At 42.6% G+C, this 20,041-nt stretch overlaps 1 protein-coding gene across 3 annotated transcripts in view; it reads right to left on the bottom strand.

The window, feature by feature from the left end:
• Positions 1-1,561: 1,561 nt before the first annotated feature.
• fam49al (family with sequence similarity 49 member A, like) overlaps positions 1,562-20,041 on the bottom strand; it is a 31,700-nt gene continuing 13,220 nt past the window's right edge. The window contains exons 2-12 of one of the 3 annotated variants that reach the window (XM_040122473.1): positions 18,875-18,965; positions 14,227-14,306; positions 10,312-10,433; positions 9,426-9,531; positions 5,799-5,935; positions 5,596-5,673; positions 5,225-5,341; positions 3,627-3,706; positions 3,123-3,249; positions 2,117-2,187; positions 1,562-2,001 (exon numbers count right to left, since the gene is read on the bottom strand). In XM_040122473.1, coding sequence (XP_039978407.1) covers positions 1,938-2,001; positions 2,117-2,187; positions 3,123-3,249; positions 3,627-3,706; positions 5,225-5,341; positions 5,596-5,673; positions 5,799-5,935; positions 9,426-9,531; positions 10,312-10,433; positions 14,227-14,299 — 975 coding nt within the window. In that variant the 5' untranslated portion in view covers positions 14,300-14,306; positions 18,875-18,965 and the 3' untranslated portion in view covers positions 1,562-1,937. Of the gene's footprint in view, positions 2,002-2,116; positions 2,188-3,122; positions 3,250-3,626; positions 3,707-5,224; positions 5,342-5,595; positions 5,674-5,798; positions 5,936-9,425; positions 9,532-10,311; positions 10,434-14,226; positions 14,307-15,258; positions 15,853-17,277; positions 17,691-18,874; positions 18,966-20,041 lie in introns of those variants that run through there. The other 2 variants (XM_040122472.1, XM_040122474.1) reach the window with 2 other exon arrangements.

Raw genomic sequence — 20,041 nt, 5'->3', positions numbered from 1 at the left:
TGTTGCACAAAATGTACAAAATAACAAGCAAATGGACAGCCCCTACCCCCCCCTCCTTAGCGTCCCTCCCCTCCCTCTGGTTCGCCATAATGAAGCTGAATTTCTGAAACCTATGACTACGGCAAGTCCGATGGTCCAAGCCAAACGCATGGTAATTCTGAGAGACAACACATACCCAATTTCAGCGTCACTGAACAATTAAAAATGAATAAAAACACCTTATTTACACATTTTTGTCAGAACTTTTACAACATGCCATCTATATATTTATACAGAATATGCTTGTGCACATACCCCTGTATAGAAAATATATTATAAGATCAAATTAAATTAGACTAAGGGCTATAGACATCCAAAGTACAGCACTTCTTTTTAATCTCCTTATGAATCTTTTTTATTTTCATTTTTATTTCCCACTTATTCAACGACTTTATCAACCTCATACTAAAAGAAAGAACTCTAGTTGTATGCAGAAGTCAATGTTTCTTGTGTTTTTCCTTGAGGACCCAAGCTGATCATGTAGATGCCTGTTGAGAAAAGCCTCACATATTTACACTGGAACACTCAGATATCTCTCTCTCTCTTAAGATGCATGTGTGCAAATTTGACCACCCTCTGACTTGTGCGTCATTTCACGTTTCTAATCCGCATACATACTTAAAATGATGATCAGTGATGTTTTACACGACTCCATCCCCTCAAAACCCCCCTCCTTGAGCCTGGCTTGATGATGTAATAAGAGCGTAAACCAATCAGCTTTGGCACTGGGTAAAGAAGTAAGTGTGCTGTGGTTTCCTACAATGCCTTTCTTGGATCTTACAAGTCATGAAAGATCGGATTCGTCCCTGTTTGTGCACTACTGTGAATCCACGGAAAAGCTGAAAGAAAATCGGCTGTTTTTAGAACATGAGGTCTAACATATTAGTACAGAAAAGGGATGAAGAACCCCTTTGTCATCCTGCCAAATGATATCTAACAAGCTAGTACTGTGATATCTAAACCAGGTTAGCACCATGGAGAGAAAGAGAGAGAGTGAACAACATTGTTCAAGTAAAGCCAGATGACTCACAAGATGTTTTGTGCTGGAACATGTACAGCGTTAAGGGCACATACACTACGTGGATGGATTTATTTTTTTTTTGTGTGCCCAGGAAAAAAACCAAACATATTCCATGGATGGACTGGGTTGGAAGGGGGTGACGGGCAATGAGGAAGAAATCGGGGCGAAAATGGAGGCATCCCAAAAACTTTGCTTCCTTTCCCTCAGCTGCACTGATGTAGAAAAGAAATGAAACGGTCAGAAGCAAATCTCCGGAGTGTATCCATCATATTGCTTCATGATTCCCCTCTAGGTGGAGATCAGTGCAGCGAAGGGGACAGAGAGGCTGTGCCATGCCACTACATCTGCTAAAGACCTCTCCGCTTAATCTGAGTGTGCGTGAGGGGGCACAGGAAAGTCTCCGGGAATCAGTTTTGGATCAGATTTCAGGGGAAAGGAGATGGCGTTGTTTTCAAAGTGTGTGCAAAAATACTTGTCAGACTACTGCTGGAACATGAACCCTTTTTTTTTTCCACTTTGCTTTAGTTCTGACTCTAAATTTTCCGATATAGCTTCCTCTTTCATCCTACCTATTTTTCATCTGCTGCTTGTGTTTCACTTGTTTTAATATATATCTATATTTTCTTTACTGGCTTTTTTCTCTTTTCTTACTTTACAAAATGAGAGACAGAATGATGGACAGCTGACAATATATATAATTATTTTCCTCTTCATATTATCATCAGGTTGCTCTTAACCTGGAGATGATTTTCTTTGTTCATTGTAAACAAACAGGTTTATCAGCCACTGGCGTTTGTTTCCTCCTCTTCTTCTTTTTACTCCTCCTTCAAGTGCACTCCTCCTTTCCTCCCTCTCTCCACCGCTCTCCTCTTTTTCTTCATTGCAGGAGGGCCCTGATTTGTTTGGAGGTGCTGTCATCATTTAGATGCCGTGTTGTATACCTGGAGGAGGAGGGGGCAGACGCGTTGAAATCAGAAAGCTTTTCACAAATCCTTGCGCATCATGTCTCTGTCTATCTCCTCTCTCTAGCGCTGACCCACACACGTTCATACACACCTCAGTGCGTTCAGAAGTCCCTCCACACTGTTGGACGGTTGCTCTTTCAGCACCTTGATGCAGCCCTTCATCTGCCCCGCACAAAGACAACACACAGTGTTACAGAAAGGTCAGCAGTCTCAGATCCACCTCATCTCCTGCTGCTGCAGCCAAACACTAACTCAAAACCAAAAACAAGTGACCTCATCTACCAAGGTAATGTTGAATGTGTATCATACATAAGCAGAAGCATGTCTTTATGAGGTTAGACCTGTGGTTCCTAACCTCTTTGACCTGTGACTGTTTAAACTGTAGCAATATCTACTTGTGACCCCTCATCACAGGTTATGGCCTTTGTGTGGACTTGAGTTGTGAGCAGTTGAATCAATGAATAATTTTTCCCCCTCAGATCTATTTAAAAGGTTTTTAAAGCAAACATATTTTTTCTCTTTCTTTAATCATCCTGTGACCCCTTTTGGGATCTAAACCCACTGGGTTAGACCGATATCTCTACAATAATGTGTATAATGTATCAAACGGCATTGAAACGTAAGTTGGAACAGAATCCCCCTCTCGGAAAATAATTTTGGCGGGGTTAGCAGCTTCTAAAGGGAGAACGAAGCAGCTTTTCCTGCTGTCCACCCTACTGACTGTAACGAAGAATCATCTCACACCACACTGTGATAGTGTACTGCACTGTGAGCACATCATGCATACTTGTGTGGTCAGCTTAGATCTAATTCCGATTTCCTTTGCATTAGAGGTGGATGGCACGACTGGCAATTATCCAGGTTTTTCCTGAAGGCCGAATTTGAAATTGAAAGATTGGTCCACACTACCTCTAAAGTTTCTGTTTTATTTCATCTGAAAAAGTATGTCATCGGGCACAGAAGTAGACTAAGAGCCGATTTAGTCTCGAAACATTGTGCTTTTTCTAATGTAATAGAATAGTAATTTTGAGGGGAGTGTTTAACAGTGTCGGTACAGTTTTCTGGATTCTGGACTGGACTTATTTGTGTGTACTCACATCGATTTTGGAGGTCTTGGCGAAAGCTCCCACAGGGTGAACGTGATCATAGAGAATGATGACGCCCACCATCACCCTCATGCAGAACAGCATGGTGTCTGTGTTGGTGAACCGGCAGCGGTACTCCCTGGGACAGACACAAGTATGGAAGAAAAGAGTGATAACCAAAGAGACAAAAAGTGCCTGAAGTTACCACCGGGGACTAAGTTGCTAGCATTATTTGAAGCACTTTGTGACTGCCTTATCAAGTTGTCGGTGACTTTCTATTCACATAGAGAAATCTCATAAAAAGGATTTTAAATTTAGCGTGAAGGATGGGGTCCATCTCTTAATTCACTAGATTAGTGAATCAGTGTATTGAATTAGTGTCTCAAACTTGAGAAGACCTCTTTTGTCTTCACTTTGAAAAGGCTTGTTAATTAAAACCTAGGCTTCTGAACTTCGGAGAGGACGACAAGGAGAAAAGGACATGGAAGAGAGAAGGGGATGATGCAAAGCACTCACGGAGTCTCGAGCATGACACGACACACACAGGCCATGGTGCTCAGACAGTCTGTGGTGTCCTCTATGGGCAAGGTCTTATTCTGAAGGACGGGGGAAAAAAAGAGAGAGATCAGTACACATAAAAGGCCGTTCTACATTTAATGTTTGGTCACTGAGAACGTCCATCCCTTCCCTCCATAACAAACGACTAACCATGTCTTCTGCATCCGTGTGCTGATTAGACAAAAAGAAAAGTTCTACCACAAGGTGGAGACAAAGCAGATCCGCAGAACTCAGTCAAAGCAACTTTGCTAAAAGGCAATCATGACAAGCATGTCCTCTAAATTTTGTATGAGTCTCAAAGGTATTTCTCAAATGTCTGTTCCATCAAAATGCACTGAGGTGTAAAGTTGGCAAAAGACTACTGTCTCCACACTAAAATACTGTCATGGAGGCAGGGGAAAGGAGGAGGAGGGAGTCTTCACGCAGCAGTCCAGCATGGGCACTGGAGTTGAGGACTCAAGTCTACCAGGGAATAAATTGGACTAAACACTGTAATGAATCATATATCAATGCCACTGAGAAAGCTGTAAAATAATAATGTAGCTTAACTGTTACTAATAAGCTGTTTGCTCTTGTCTGCACATACTCTCTTGCCATTTAACGTAGGATGTCTTGACACTGACCAGGACTGTGCAAGGAGTGAACAAGGGTGCAGGTAATGTGATCAGTAGAGGCATATTATTATTGCTCAGTCACTGCTTTAATGTTTGATTTCACTAGATTTAGTGTGTTTTTGCATTGCTGTGTGGATTTCAGAGATGCTCTGTGAGGCCTCTGTGAGAACTCTCCCAGGTTTGATGGACTCCACATCAAATCTGTGCATCTGTACGCTTCTAAACTGACTAATGACTGAACAGACTGTGTTTTAATAAGTGATAAGTTATTGGCCTCATGCCGTGGTGGAATTCAACTACGTGCGTATTATCCATTTTATTTCACTTCTAGTTACTGGTTACTTTTCATTTAAAGATTTTACATTTTACTCTAATTTTTTTTTAGATTTTACAGCTTATAAAATATAATGCACTGTAATAGATTAAACTACCCAGCAGTCTGTAAAATGGTTTAAACTAGCTCCACCTCAACCAAATAGAATACTAAATTCCTACTTACACGTGAATGCATCAGTAATAATGATCCAGTAATATAATATAGAATTGAGTGACACTAACAAGGACCTTTTTTTTCTCCTGATAATACTTACATATTTTTACTGAAGAAAAATTTTCTGCGGAAGACTTCTACTTGTAATGCAGTGTTCTACACTGTGGCACTGCTACTTTACATTGAGGGAATGATCCAAGCTCTTCCTCCACCGCTGACCGAAGGTCTCCAAGCCATCACCTACTACCTTGAACGCTCCTTTGATTTATTTTTTGGATGCCTTCTAAATGACTTTGTCACGTAACTTTTGATTCGTGTTTGCAATCTCTGACAAGACTTGAAACTTTAAGAGTTCAATCTGTCAGTTTTGACTCAGTCTGCCATAACTAAGCCTTGACACAGTCAACTTACGCAGGCATCGATCTGACTTCGGAAATATGGGACCGCTGTACCTCAGAAACAAACTTGGTGGTGGCATTGCTCAGAGTCTTCAGCATTGGTGTCGCTTCAGCGTAGAACAGGGACATCCGATTGGCCATCTCATTGTTGACCTCGTTCTCCGCTTCCAGCTGCGTGCCAATACGAAATGGATATTATATCTCAAAACAATATTAATAATCAGTCAGGCACAGTCCAATAATGATGCCATCCAGCTGGTGAAATGAGAGTGTAATGATGGAGCTAATTTGTGTAACTTGCATTGTTGGGAGGAAAGGAACGCCTCCACTTGAGTCATTAATGATTAAAGAGCTGCTCTGGCTGAACATTTCATCATGTATGCAATATAAACCGTCTGAGCCAGCTCATTTCTCCAAGGCCTCACCTGCTGGTTGTTCAGCCTGTTCCTACTTATGGTCCTCCTGTAGTAGCTGAAGTCATTCTGAATGGCTGGGTTTGTCATCTGCATGGTGAGAGAAGAGGTGATTTATGTTTTCACAAGGCCTATTCAATGAATACATTAATTTTCCAGTGCAGTAAAGGTCAGTCTGGGAGGGCTGTAATTAGAGCAAAAATCATTCCCTTCACCTTTAGTTCATCAAAGCTGAGCGTAAAATGAAGGATCTCAGCGAACTGTTTGGCCAGGGCCTGCTCTCTCTCCAGATGCTGCATGGGAGCGTACGGCGGGCTCGTCAGCGCCTCCAGCAGGCTGCGCAGGGCATTCTCTGCAAACACACACACATTTAGACATCAGACATTCATTTACACAAGCTGGAATAAGCACGACATACTGTTAATATACAAGCTTTTATCTTTCATGTTCGGACTACTGTAATTCTATCTAATCTGGCCTGGATCAGAAGTCTCATGTCAACAGCTTGCAAAACAAACTGAAGCAAAAGCAGCAGCAGCAGGATTTTAACTGGTACAATTAGATGAAATCGCTTCACTTCAGTTCTATCACGTCCTCACTGGGTGTCAATGGATACCTGTTGGGGTTTTTAGAAATGGACCCAGCACTTTCTAAGGACTGTGGGATCTGGCCTCCGGCAGAATAATTGTCCTTTGGATTCCCAATGAGGACAGAGCTGAGTTTCTCAGACAGGGCCCTTCTGGCTGAGATTTAAAATTTAAGGTGACCAGAAATTTAACATTATAGGCCTTACGCTTTGGAACAACATGCCTGCAACTCTAAATGTGGATTTTTTTTTCCTTTTACGTGGCGTGGCTCTCGGGATGACAACGTTGGTCTGTCGGTTGGTCGGTCCAACAGACTGAATTATCTCAACAACCACAGAGCAGATTGCCATAAAATTAGGTAAAGACATTCATGTCCCCCTCAGGATTTATCCTAATGACCCTGGTGATTTCATAAACGAGTACTCCATTGGTTTAGTACTCATACAAAATTGTTGGACTCACGATGGAGAGTTCACAAAACATATCAAAATTAATACAGTAGAACCAAAAGTAACCTGGGGCCTACATTATCCATAATGCAACTTGACCACTGAAGGTTCAGTTTGAGATTCTGGTGTGTTATGCGAGTAGCGACTAGCCTCAAGCCAATAGCCCCAAGCAGAGATGAAGAGTGAGCTACAGAGGTCTGATGAGCTCACTTCTTTCTAACTCTACACCCCCAGAATTTTTTCATTTTCAGACTTGTAGTCTCTGGCGCCAGCCAACTTTACTCAGCTCCCTCTGGAGCCACACAAGTCTTTCCAATTTTTTTCCACATAAGCAGTAGTACTCTTCAACTCCCGTAAACAGACTTTGACGTGTAAAATCGCTGGACTTTCCCTGTAATTACTTATTTCCCTTTTTATTAAGCACCATTGTCAGGTCAAAATTTCAGTTTGTCCAATACTTTGGCTTATGACCAAACACCTGCAAAACTAATGACCTTCTCATCAGCCTCAGCTGTACTTTGTGTTTAGAGCTATCTAGCAAGCATTAACACGTTAACACACTAAAATAAGATGTAAGCATGATAAACATTATACCTGATAAAAATGCTAACATTATCATTGTACAGTGAGCATGTTAGCAAGCTAATGTTAGCATGTAGGTCCTAGCACTGCTGTGCCTAAGTACAGCTTCACAGAGCTGCTTGCATTGCTGCAGCCTCTTGGTCTTATAAAGTCTTATTGTAGGACTGTACCTATGTGTTGCAAAAACAAGAGAAGGCTTAAATGCTGTGTACAACATTAAATGACTTGTTAAGTCTTAAAAATGGGAGTTCAACCTCATTATTTCTTTTTCTCTTTATTAATTTCACTGTCACACACATTACTTAGTACGAGAAACAGAATTCTTGTCTTGACGGGGCTGGGCCTAGAGAGTAACTTTGACTTTTCTAAGGTTCTGCAGTTCAATGTCACTCTGTTTTCCCTCCATGATCACAGTCATTAACAATAAATTACACTCTACAGGACAAAATAAATGAACCTAGGGGTACTCCACAGAGATCATATCGTGGCCCATCATACAGCCTGAGCATCCTTGCAGCCACCGGATCAGTGACCATACGTATCCCCTGTGTCACATATGCTACTGAACATAAGCCTTTCCCTTGCTTTGCTGCCACTAACAAATCAGACACCGGAGCTGGACCTCAGAGGCTGTATGTAGTAGTAAAGCCTCAGAAGCAAAGTCTCCAGAGGCACCATCCCTTCCTCTGCATTAAAAATGCATAGGGGCCTTCTATAAATACAGCACTGAAGTGTTTCATCTAAAGGGCCTGGCAGAAACCCCACTCTCCCTCCTGCTGTTCCCACAGAGCGCACAGTCCCTGTACTGTGTGCTGCTTCCTGAGGGTATATACTGACAGTGGATAGAGAGACATTGCAGCTGTTTGTTTACTGTACATAGGGCCTCTTAACTTCTTATTTTCCCTTTTGATTAAATGCATAAATCAAAAAAAGGTGGTGCTATAGGCAAAAACAGTAGGGATGTACTAGATCGTACTTATGTACTAGTTATTAAGATTTGATCCCTTTCCATAAGGAGGGAGGTAATGAGATGTCTACATGGTATCTGTCTTACTGTATCTCACAGATACATTAGCGGTGATACATTATCATCAATTATTAGATAGCCTTTGTTGTGTGGTAGGCTGAGAACACGATGTCCATGAGATCAAAGTATTATTGGAAGGCAGAGCAGAGGCGGCATCCGAACTCTATTTCTCTGCACACACTTCTCTCCCTCTACTCTATCTGTCTCTCTTTGTGCTGGATACCATGAAAACGATGTACCACTGTTTCCGTAGCAACGGCTGCCTGGCTGCTAGGTCAGGATACTGCAGAGATGGCTGATAGGACATCATAGTGGATGTGTGACTGTTTCTGTGTGTGTGTGTGTGTGTGTGTGTGTGTGTGTGTGTGTGTGTGTGTGTGTGTGTGTGTGTGTGTGTGTGTGTGTGCGTGTGTGTGTGTGTGTGCGTGTGTGTGTGTGTGTTAAGGAATGCTGCCAGACTGAAATTGCATGTAAAATCCCCATGGTGGTACATGGCTTCTCGCCACTGCCTGCAATGATAAAGGACCCCTTTTCATTACCGTGAGATGATCCTCTCCCTTATTTAAGGTTCTGCGAAACATGTTCACTGAGTTGCGGTTAAAATATCTCTCTTTTACTTGTATTCGTCGGGGTCACAATGTGTTAACGGTAATGTTTCTTACATTCAGTACATGTCACATGTCTCACATCCTGTAACTGTTGAATACCTGTCAAGAAGATAAACCGATAGCTAGTGTTGGCATGCAGTAGTAATCTGTGAGACAAGTGTTGAACATGTCTCAATCCTCACACATATTTCTGTTGCAAAATGTGACAAACCAAAGAAAGGTTTCACTGCTTTGTCAGGATGCAAGAAAAGCTCATATAGCCTTTGCACAGAGACATGAATGTTAGTGATGCTCCTCTTTCTGTATGCGTCCTCACCTCGTCTTCGTCTGCTGTCACATTTCTCGTAATTTGATGCTATACCCATACAACACTTTCACCTATTAATGTGAAGTAATGCACGTTTTGGCTGCCATACTGAAGGCCTTGTTTCTTTGGTAACTTACAGCAAATACTCTTTCTAAATTTAGGTCTAGGCTATAGCTGCTTGCAACTATAATTTCAGCTCTTATTGAACCTTCAATATGCCCACCAGAGAGTGTGTTACATCACCTGAAATTTCTCTAGACTGTACATAATGGCCATGCTCACCCAGACGGAGAGAGAACTCGTAGAACCTCTTCAGCTTGGCCACCAGAGGGCAGACTGCGTTCCAGGCCTTCTCCTGCAGAGCGAGGTCACCTGGGTTCTGGATGGCCTGCAGGCGGGGAGTGTAGGCAGAAACACAGATGTTACTCTCCGAAAATGATTTAAAAACATCCCCACATCTCTTCTATCCTCTCTTCCTTGAAGCGATTTTTCACTTTAGTAAAACATTTTCACTCGATTCAAATATGAAAGTACTTCCCTACTTATGTTTCTCCAGTTCAGGAAAACTTGAGTCTTATTAAATTTACCAGCAAAACCTGATTTAGTTCTATAAGGTTAGGTTCAACACTGACTTTTCTGCAGGTACACGTTTAAAGAGAAAAATGATCCCCCCTTAAGAGGATGAGGATGGTGTTTAAAGAAATGCTTCCAAGTCCTCAAGGTTAGGAAGAAAAGAGAGGAAACGGTTCAGCACTATTTGTTAACAAGCAGAGTAATGCCAACCGCCGTGCAATCTGCAGCGATCGCGCATACTGCAGAGGGAACTGGTTTGCAGTAATGTGATGCTGAGGAAAAGCTCAACCTGAACACAGTGTTCTGTAACAGGTGTTCATCAAGACCAGCAGACCAGCTTTCTATCGGACGATATTTATGCCTCCATCATAACACTGCCACTAAAAACAACATATTGCATGGAATGTTTGTTTGAAAAAATGCTTTCACACATTTCAGTCTCTGCCTATATTTAGTGCATACTGCATGGTACACTACATGTCAGAATTTCGCCCTGACAGGCCATGTGAATCACACACGGGTGTTGTTTTTCCACGCGGCGCTGTGGCTCGCAGGCTTACTGATGTTCAGCACTTATTGACTGCTTCGTGCTCACTTCTCGTATCTCCTGGCCCGCGCCATTATAGGACTGCAGCTCGGCTAGGATCCCATGAGCCTCCTCCAGCACAGCGCTGACCTGGTTCCACACGGCTGTCTCTGCCTCCGTGGGCTGGGCATCTGGGAGGGGAGGAAGGAAGGGAGGTGCGGAGAGAGTGTGATGTAAGGTATGGGTAGAGATGAAAATATTGAGGGGGGGTGGCAGAGGAGCGGGAAGGAAAGATGGAGCGGAGGGCAGAGAATGACAAGAGAAGATTTGAGGAGAGAAGGAGGTTAATGACGAAGGAGGAGTTGAAAAGATGATATCCTAGAGGGCCAGATAAAAAACCTGAGATAGCTGATTATTCACTACATGACTGCAATAAAAACAAAATGTCCCTACAAGTGAAAATTACTGCATTTCATTGTGTTAATGGACATTCCAGCCATACACAGATTTAAAGTCAAAATCTGGCCAGAAAATTAATGATCCAATGTATCCATCAGAGAATTATATCAAGAGACCTGTAAGTCACACTCTGTCACTCAGTGAGGTCTGATTAGAGTGTGGGGTCACCCAATAAGGACCGGGAGATGACAAATGTCAGTTTCACTTCAGGTAGTCATTTGACTGAGGATGTTACAACTAATAGTTTGACATTCTGATGGTGTTCAGGCGGTGGAAAAAGAGCCTGGATTGCACCACTTGGACAAAGAGTCTGACTCCTGACCTGTAATCGTTTCTACCGTCCATTCAGCAGAGAAACAGGCATGGATAGGTGTCCCATCAGATTGATGTAATAATCGAATCCATCTTTTTGTCACTTTCTATTTCCGCCTCCGCTTCTAAGAATGAATAGGGGCCTTTTTCTGCCCTTAAGGTTTAATTGTTAGAAATGTTAAAGCAAACAAGCAGCAAGGAGGACAACCTCTGGGCATGCTCACTCTTTCTCTTTCTCTGTTTCACACATGCACACTGAGCAGCACACATACTGTAAACTCAGTGTTTTTGCCACAGGGCACCTCCCAGTCAAATTTCTGCGTTGTTTGCCCATGTGGCGTACTGCATGCGTGCATGCGGCGTTAAGCGTTTGAGGGACACAATTTGGGATGTGTCATCTTGAGTCTTCATTGTGTTTTTTTTTTTTTTTTTCCGGCTCGATGTGTGACTCAGGTATGAAGTGAGAGTGTACCCACGCAGTTCTTTACATAAGGTAGCACTGCTGGTTATTTTTGGACCCTGAGGCATTGCCTCCCTGCAGAGAAATAGTAATCATGGAATATTTGCTATCCCACATGCACACCAGCTGCCATAATAAGCATCGCAAGCATTACTATTTTAGTGATGACTTCTTACTAAGGTGCTCCTGTATTCTTCTGCTTAACAACTACGAAAACTATGTAGTAAACAACTACTTACTTTGGTGACAGGATAATTACTAAATGAGCATAGCATACAGTATGCTCCTAGCATTAAAGGAATAGGTCGCGTTCTTGCTGAGATAAAGCATGAAATTTAAATATGAATCTTGAGCCAGGAGACGGCTAGCTTGGCACAGCATAAAGACCGGAGGCAGGGGGAAACAGCTAGACTGGTTCTGTCCAAAGGTTTTTTCTTCGCTTACGGTGGCTGACAGGTTTTACGGGGGTTTAAGTGCTCGATTATTTCTTGGATGGGCACAGTGACTCCCCGGAGTTTTTGCTGGTTGCCCTCAAACTTCACGGAGATGACTAGACACCAAGATGTCACTGTGCCCCCGCCAAGAAAAAGTCCCGCACATAATTGCTAAATCACGTGCACTAGTTTTCAGATTTCGGTTTATTCACAGATTAAATAAAAAAGATATAATGTATTTACATTATTAGAGGAGCTGGTAGGTGGATTTTGTAACCTTTGTACAGAGCCAGGCTATTTTTTCCCTCATGCCTCTACTTTTTATTCTAAACTAAGCTAACTGTCTGTAGCTTTGAAAACAAATTTCAAAAAGTAAAAAAGTTTTTTTTTTTTTTTTTTAAAGAAAGCATATAAGCACACTTCCCAAAAAATCAGACTAGGTCGCTTTAGTTTAGCATATGATGATGAATCTTTACTTGTAAGGTTGGACATGGTGGCCAGCAATAATTCCAAACATCGTGATTTCATGTGTTGGATGGAAACTTTATATTAAAAATTATCCACATTTTTGTAATTTGATTTGCTACCGATCCTTCAGAATTTTTTAACATATTATAATTAATATAACATTCAGCCACAAATAGCTACATGAGAGCTCAGTATCCAAACGTTCAGCTGTGTGACAGAGGTGACTGTATCTCAGGGTTGAGAAGGAGAGCTCACAGATGGCATGACTTGGGGGGGAGGTCTGACACATTCCACTTGCTTTTGAACTCAATTGAATCACCGGCATAATAAATGAAGGGGAAATTCAACCTATTTGACAGCTGATGTTTCTTGCCAGCAGTGAGCTCTCCCGCTCCCACTGGAAGTCAGTAAAAGAGGAGGAGGAAGCCAGCTGTTAAAGGGGGAAAGTGCTTGAGGAAGGGCAGAGTATGTTGGGTTACACTGCAAAAATCTCCTTAACAGTTCATTTTTTTTTTTTTTTTTTGCCTAAAGGTTACTTGTTTCCAGTCGAGCATTTATAAAAAATATTGCTACCAGCTAGCAATATATAACCACGCTAGCAGCATGGCTCTGTGTTTAGTGTTACTTAGCAAATGTTAGCATGCTAACACATTAAACTAAGATGGGGACCATTTTAAACATTATATCTGCTAACATCAGCATGTTAGTTTTGTCATTGTGAGCGTGTTAGCATGGTGATGATAGCATTTAGCTCGAAGTAATTGCCGTGCCAAAGTGGCGTCTCACAGAGCTGCTACCCAGGTAGTAAAAGGAATCTTCTGGCTCAACATACGCCTGGGTCCTCGCTGGCCTATATACTTCCAGGTCTGGGCTGATTCCGGCTGTTATCCTCCAGTGTTATCTGACAGCCAGGAAGATCTTCTGTGTGTGCTCCAGAATTAAGCCAGGTGTGGAAGTAGCACCTGACAGTCCTGCTGTATGTGGGCAGGACTTGGGCCGAGGAACTGGGCATATATTGAGCCAAAAGAAAATCAATACGTGGCCCAAGTATTCGCCAGAATAATTTTGCTATCTGGTTAGCATGGCTCTTGTTAACCACTTTGGTCAAATGTTTTACTGGGTGCAAAAACTACAGAAGATTTTAACATTGCAATCAAATTAAATGACTTGTTAAGGTGGACATTTTCACACTGCAAGGTTTAGAATTCAGTGACTGGGAAAATGAGAAGAGGAGGGACAGAGTTGGTTTTATTCAACAACCTCTTTCACAATCTTTCTCCCTTTCGTTCAGTTTCTCTTTATCAGTCTCAGTCTCTTACACAAACATTATTTAGTGCTACACACGCACACACACATACTCACAGATAGGTCAGACGCACAATAGGTCGCACAATAGAGGATGAGGAGATGAGGAGGTGGTGGGATGACGATAGACTTTTTGTTAACCATCGTCATCCCCGAGCAACAGACACCCACACAGAACTGGCATTCACTGTTTATTTCTCCTCAGTTTTTGTAGCTTTGGAGACGAGATCAAAGCATCATTGTAGTCATTTTACCACAGTGTCACCATGCCATTGTGCATCTGTCTGCATCTAATAAGATGTGGCGTGTGTGAATAAGACCCTTTAGAAAGAAGCCAAATGACTTTCAAATGCCAGTCCCTGGAGCAGAAATCAAAAGATTAAGAAGAGGGTGAGGAGAGGAAGAGCTGGGGAGGGGGGGAAAGGGTAAATAAGGACGTAAAGATGAAACAATGGCTGGCTAAGATTGATGGAATGGGGGGAGGGGGGAAGCAAAGGCAACGTAGAGAAAGGGATAACTCAAAAAAATAAGAAGCGATGGTCTCACGTTCAAAGTCAAGGAAAACTATTGGGCCATGCTCAAGTTCGGCGCAAGCCAGCACTTTCAGGAGGTTTCCCATGAGCCCCCTGGAACAGAGAGAGGGGAGAAGTCTGTGGGTGATAGGGGGATGGGTGTCGGGGTTGTGCACATGTGGGTGTATGTGTGTGAGTGGGTGTGTGAGCTGAACGATTGTGTGTGGTGTTTGACAGTTGAAGGTGTCAGGGTGGGGCCTGGATGAGAGGGGGTTGCTGAAATGGCATGATGGAGGTATGTCCTGGGTGAAGCATGGCGACATGGACACAGAGCTTCTTTAATCCCACTCATATGGTATTCTTTATAGATTGCTTTAAACAGAAAAAGTCCTTGATTTGGTTGCATTAATTATGGCATTCCTCAAGTTTAAAGGTCAAATGAGGAAAATGAGGAATAAATATAAGAATTTATTCCTCATTTTCTGACAAAAAAAACCCTTTAAATTATAGTTTGGGAATATACTTGTTTCACTAGGAATTGAGAAAAATCTCCAAAGAATCAAACAAACAAAAACAAAATTAACTGAGAAAGAATGAAAATAATTGAGCCCCCCACCCACAAAAAAAGGATTAAAAAACAATCCTATGTAAAAATGATAAACCCTAAGCTTTATTTGAGGACAGTGTTGTTTCAGATATAACTACTAAATTAACTCTTGTCTGAAAATATAACTGGTTTTGATTCATATTAACGCTTGTTTGCCTCACTGTAATTACCTACACATAATTTTATTCGTACCTACGCACCACATATTTACATCATACTATCTATCATTGGATAGAATATCTTTTAGCATCGGAAAGCACTGAGAGTGGGACTAGAGAGCGACTGATAATGACAAACCACACCCACAACAGCACTCCGTCACACCATCATCAGCTCACAACCTAATATACCGCCCCTGACCCCACCCAGCCACCGCCCAATGAACACCTCTGCTCCACACACACGTGCGCTCACATTTCAAGCACACAGACACGTGCACACAACCCGGTGCTCACTTACTTTCAAAGTCCAGGAAAAAATGTGGACAGTTCTCTAAATCCTTGCCAAGGACCTTAATGAGGTTCCCCATGGCTGGCGACCTGGACAGGAGGAAACAACAAAATGCATACAGTACGCAGAACCTGGCAACCCGCAGGAAAATACACAACATGCACATGGAGAACACAGCAGGTTGTGACTGTTTTAGTTTTTTACCCATCTGCACTTGTCTAATTATCCCTTCTTCCTCTCCTCCTCCAGCCGTCTGTCTAAGCAATATGTCCAGAGCAAAGTCAGACATTCCGCTCATAAATGACACTGATAACAGTTTGCATCCAATACACAGCGTATGCTGTATTCAATTAGAGGGGGGCCTAGATCCAGTAGTGAATCATTTAGCTCACTCGTTGGGAGTCACTAGACCTGAGCAGCGGTTTTAATCCATTTACATTACTATAGTAACCTAATAAAAGCCTGCTATGTATGGGCTACTCTTTGCTAATGCTCTTCATGCACAGCAGTCTATACATTACATACTTTATGACAAGCACTTTATACTTCTTACCCAAAGGCCAGATGCCAGCACTTTATGAAACGAATGATGCAATCTTGATCAGATTTTACTGTAGGTCAGACGGGCAGGATATACAGGTCCACGTCCTCACATGCTCATATACGGCACCAGACGAAACAACATGCAGTATGTCAGGCGTTTTAGAATGTAAGACCAGGTGAGTGGTCTCCGGTTTCCCCAGTCCGGCCAGTCAGTGCGAACATAGGTTTGCAGGAGCCAAATATTGTTCAAACTAGGGTTGGGCAATACCACAAAGAATATTTAACGATTTTAAGAACCTTAAAGCTACGTTGCTTAAAGGGGAAATTTAAGGAAAACGGTTGGTAAGCTCAACAAGGGAGTGGATTAGATAGCCACATGTTGACTTTTGTGAGTGTGTGTGTGTGTGTGTGTGTGTGTGTGTGTGTGTGTGTGTGTGTGTGTGTTCATATGTTGCAGTAAAAAAACAACAATAAACAAGTAAGTGGAACCCAATATTCAAAAGATGACTCTCAGCTGTGCGAGTATGAACGCCGCACCACCCCCCCCCCCCCCCCGTTTCATTTCCTCTGCCGTACCCTCTGTGTTTGTGCGCTATGTTAGCACGCAGCAGAGGCCTATCATTTTGTCCCCGCGATAGTGATTTATGGCCAGCATTAGCATGTTTACGAAATGCCACCGTCCTGCACAAAAAGCCTGGTCTTTTCACTGTTACTCGGCAAGAACGGATGTTGCAATGAGGTGCGCTGAGGTACAGATAAAGAAGGGGTGGAGTTACACTGTCCAGTCGCTGAGAAAGCCTTCTGACATTCTCCAAATAGCAGTTTCTCTTTTAGAAAAGTACTGTATCTTCCATTATATATCTACTCTATCTCCAAAATCTGTTGGGAGGCTGAGAAAGAGAGCTGTATGCTGAGTCACTGCTGTAACCTATGAGTATCAGTACAAAGGTGTAAAACACATCCTGTCTCCTCCTGACTCTTAGACCACCTGCTACAAGATACACACTGAACCAACACTATGAATATATGAATATCAGATTCATATCTTCAGCCTGACAAGGTGATGTCAAAGGCAAAGCCAAGCTGAGATACATATCGGAGCCTTGCATGAAGCAATGCAAGCTTTCTGACATTTGAATAGGTTTGTGTTAGCAGTAGCCGGCACACACACACACACACACACACAAACAGCAACACACATACATCGAGTCTGGAGCAGCATGTGGTCCATCCAGAGAGCAGAGCTCGGCTGATGGTTGCCAGGATACTGTTGGCCTGGTAATATTGTCTGCCCGTCTCAGCACAAGATGTGGAAAAAAAGCATCCAGCTTGCTCATACACTGATTCAGTTGCTTACAACACTGAGCTGATGCATCAATCTTTACTACTAACAAAAATCAGTCTTTAAGAATACATATGGTAAACACAAAGACATAGTTTACAGAACCTTAAAACCAGCAGCCTCTCACACTTCTGTCTTCTTACCCCTCTGTAAGGCAGTATAAGTGCTTCGCTCTCTTCCTTTATCCTCAGTTTCTTCTCCCCTGGTTGTCTCTTCCTCCTCCTGTCCTCGTCCTCTCTGCTTTGTGAAACTGTTGCTCTGATTAAATCCCGGGGTTAGTCTGACTCTGAGCAATATCTGGAGTCCCACGGTGGCACTGGTTGCCACTCTCTGCTTTTCTTAGAGACTGATGTAAACTTCTGCTCTCGCTCCTTCTCCCTCTGTCTCTCTCTGAGTATCTCCGTCCACTTCACACTTCTCTTTTTCAGTCATCTATTTAAAGGCCTGTGGTTTTCTCTATTTGCTCTCTGCTAGGTGCTGCTCTTTGTTTCTTTTGTTTGTTGTTTTTGTTGTTTGTAGAAGCGGATGATCTGCTGGGTGGGGATATTGGTACAGAAAGCGTACAGTATGACATGGCCATGTTATTTATATTTCTGCCTTTTTCCTCTGGCTGTGTTGTCCTGATGCGCGTCTGTATCATTTCAATTCATGCTCAAAGAGAGAAAATTCCTTCTCTCTTTTAGTTTCTGACATCAGAATGGGTTCCTCAAAAATATCCCCCACAGCTCTCCTCTCTGCTTCACTTCTCTATTTCACCACTCAGCAGCACTTTCCCGGCTCTTCTGGCCTCGTCTTGTCTCAGCACATTTCTGTCATGGTGCCATTCAGTCCCACTGGTGGCCCTTAGGTGCAAACAGCTGTAAGTGGCAGAATGGAAATGGTGATCGGGCGAGGCAAACGCACATATTTCTTTTGAACTCGTAGACTGGATCCATGTACATTAAATAAAAGCCACTGGGTGTATAACAGACGGTGTGGTCATTAGGACATAGCATTCTGTGAATTAGGAAGTGCGTTTGGTGGCCACTGGTTGCAGTTTCTGTTACATGCAAACACACACAATGTTTGTAGTCAGCCGGCGTGAAAGTGGAGCAAAGTGCTTCTCTTATGCAACTGCAAAGCACACAGCTCTCATCTGTAGTCCGGCAATAGAGGCCAAACCGAATGACTCCTCGAGTCATAATGAAGGCACGGCTCGGCTCCCACATGGCGGCTGAAAAGCAAACCTGGTCCAGACTGGAAGCCAAGCAGCGGAGCACGGCCTCCGCCACTCCTTTCAGCTCTTACTGAAAGATTCCTCCTGTTACAGCCCAGGAGCTTCATCAGTGTGGATTTAGTGAGCAGAAGAACAGCACTGCTGGCCCCTGCCAAGTCTAACCTCTGTTAACTCAGCAATAATACCATCTGAACTCCCTTTCTCCATCCGTGTCTCTTTCCCTCTGCCACAATGACCACCATGATCTCTCTTTCAGTCGCACGCCGGCTAACTGGCTATTCACTGGCCAGTGAATCAAACCCATTCAGCAGCTTTACTGTACACAACGCATGCAGCGACTGCTATCTCGCAGTTCTCATCTTTCCTCTCTACCCATCACTGTTTCCTTACTCCTAAATCATCCATCCGTCTCTCCTCTTCCCAACTCGCCCATATGGTGTTTCTCTGCCATGTCCTTATTTTTCAGCTGTTGTTCTATCCCCCCCCCCCCGTTTTTTTCTCCACTCTTCATTTCTCAGTCATACCTTCGCTTGTGTTTATCCCTCTGGAACACTTCACTGCATCAACCAGGGCTTGTCAGCTCCACACAGTGGTTACAGCATCAGCACCCACCACCTGACAAAGAGACAGGCAGACAGACAGAGAGAAAGGGAAATTAACATTCAATTCAACTTCATGTACAGTGCAACAGGAAAAGTGCTGATTTTGGTTTTAAGATGCACAGTGTAGCAAGGGCAAAGAAAAGCACACTTAGACAAAGAAAGGGCCACAAATGGCACATAAACATAAGAGCTAAAAATAATAAAATAATTAGACTAATGAATTAGTTTGCCTTGATTAGCCTTTTAGGCGAGGATATTATTTTACTCAGCTAGCCTTGCAGTCAAACTTAATCCACGCAGATTTAACCTGTTACTACATCTAAAAATTTTATCAGTCTATACTTTAAACAACAAACTTGTTGTCGATATAGCGTACATGTTAGCGTATGCTTGCCTACTTTTGCAGATACCTAGTAACATTAACCATTATTTGGAGTTGTGTTGGTGTCCACCTAACGAATCTAAGTCCAATATTCACTTTCCTTTTAGCTCTGTTTTGGTCTTTGCAAACTCTTGAGAAAAGTATCTGACTCTTTAGCAACTAGTATGTTCACTGGCTGTCCGCTAACTTTGTCTGTCTGCCGTTTGGTACTGGGAAGGTAGTGTACAGTGGATGTTTAGAGCTTTTTGGACTGAAAACAGCTGCGTGCAGCTGCAAATGAAGCTGTGACAGCGATGAAAGTGAACCAAAAAAGTAAAGTTGCGGGCCCTGAAAATCCAAACAATGAGCTGAAAGAAACTAAAAGGATTGGTAGAGCAAAGGGAAACTGTAGATCAGGTGATAATTCTCTGTGGTTTTGTTACTAAAAGTGACCCCTTTCACTTTATATGTAATCATTCGATCCATTGTTATTATAAATAACATTGATTACAGTCCCATGTTGGTCTTGATGTTCTTTTTTTCTGCTCTAACAGGAGTATATTTTTGGGAAAATACTAATTAATTTGCATGAAAATTGTTTAAGCCACTTTCATTGGTAGTTTACGGTTGAGTGATATCATTCAGCATCTAAATTATGGACACAGCGGTTATAAGCACTAACAGATCACGGTTAGAAGAGGATATATAGCTTCAGTCTGAAATAATCA

This window comes from Xiphias gladius, chromosome 24, assembly GCF_016859285.1.
Source record: "Xiphias gladius isolate SHS-SW01 ecotype Sanya breed wild chromosome 24, ASM1685928v1, whole genome shotgun sequence".
Classification (NCBI taxonomy): domain Eukaryota; kingdom Metazoa; phylum Chordata; class Actinopteri; order Istiophoriformes; family Xiphiidae; genus Xiphias; species Xiphias gladius.
Note: the sequence above shows the minus strand (reverse complement) of the source record. Positions and strands in the feature narration are given on the sequence as shown.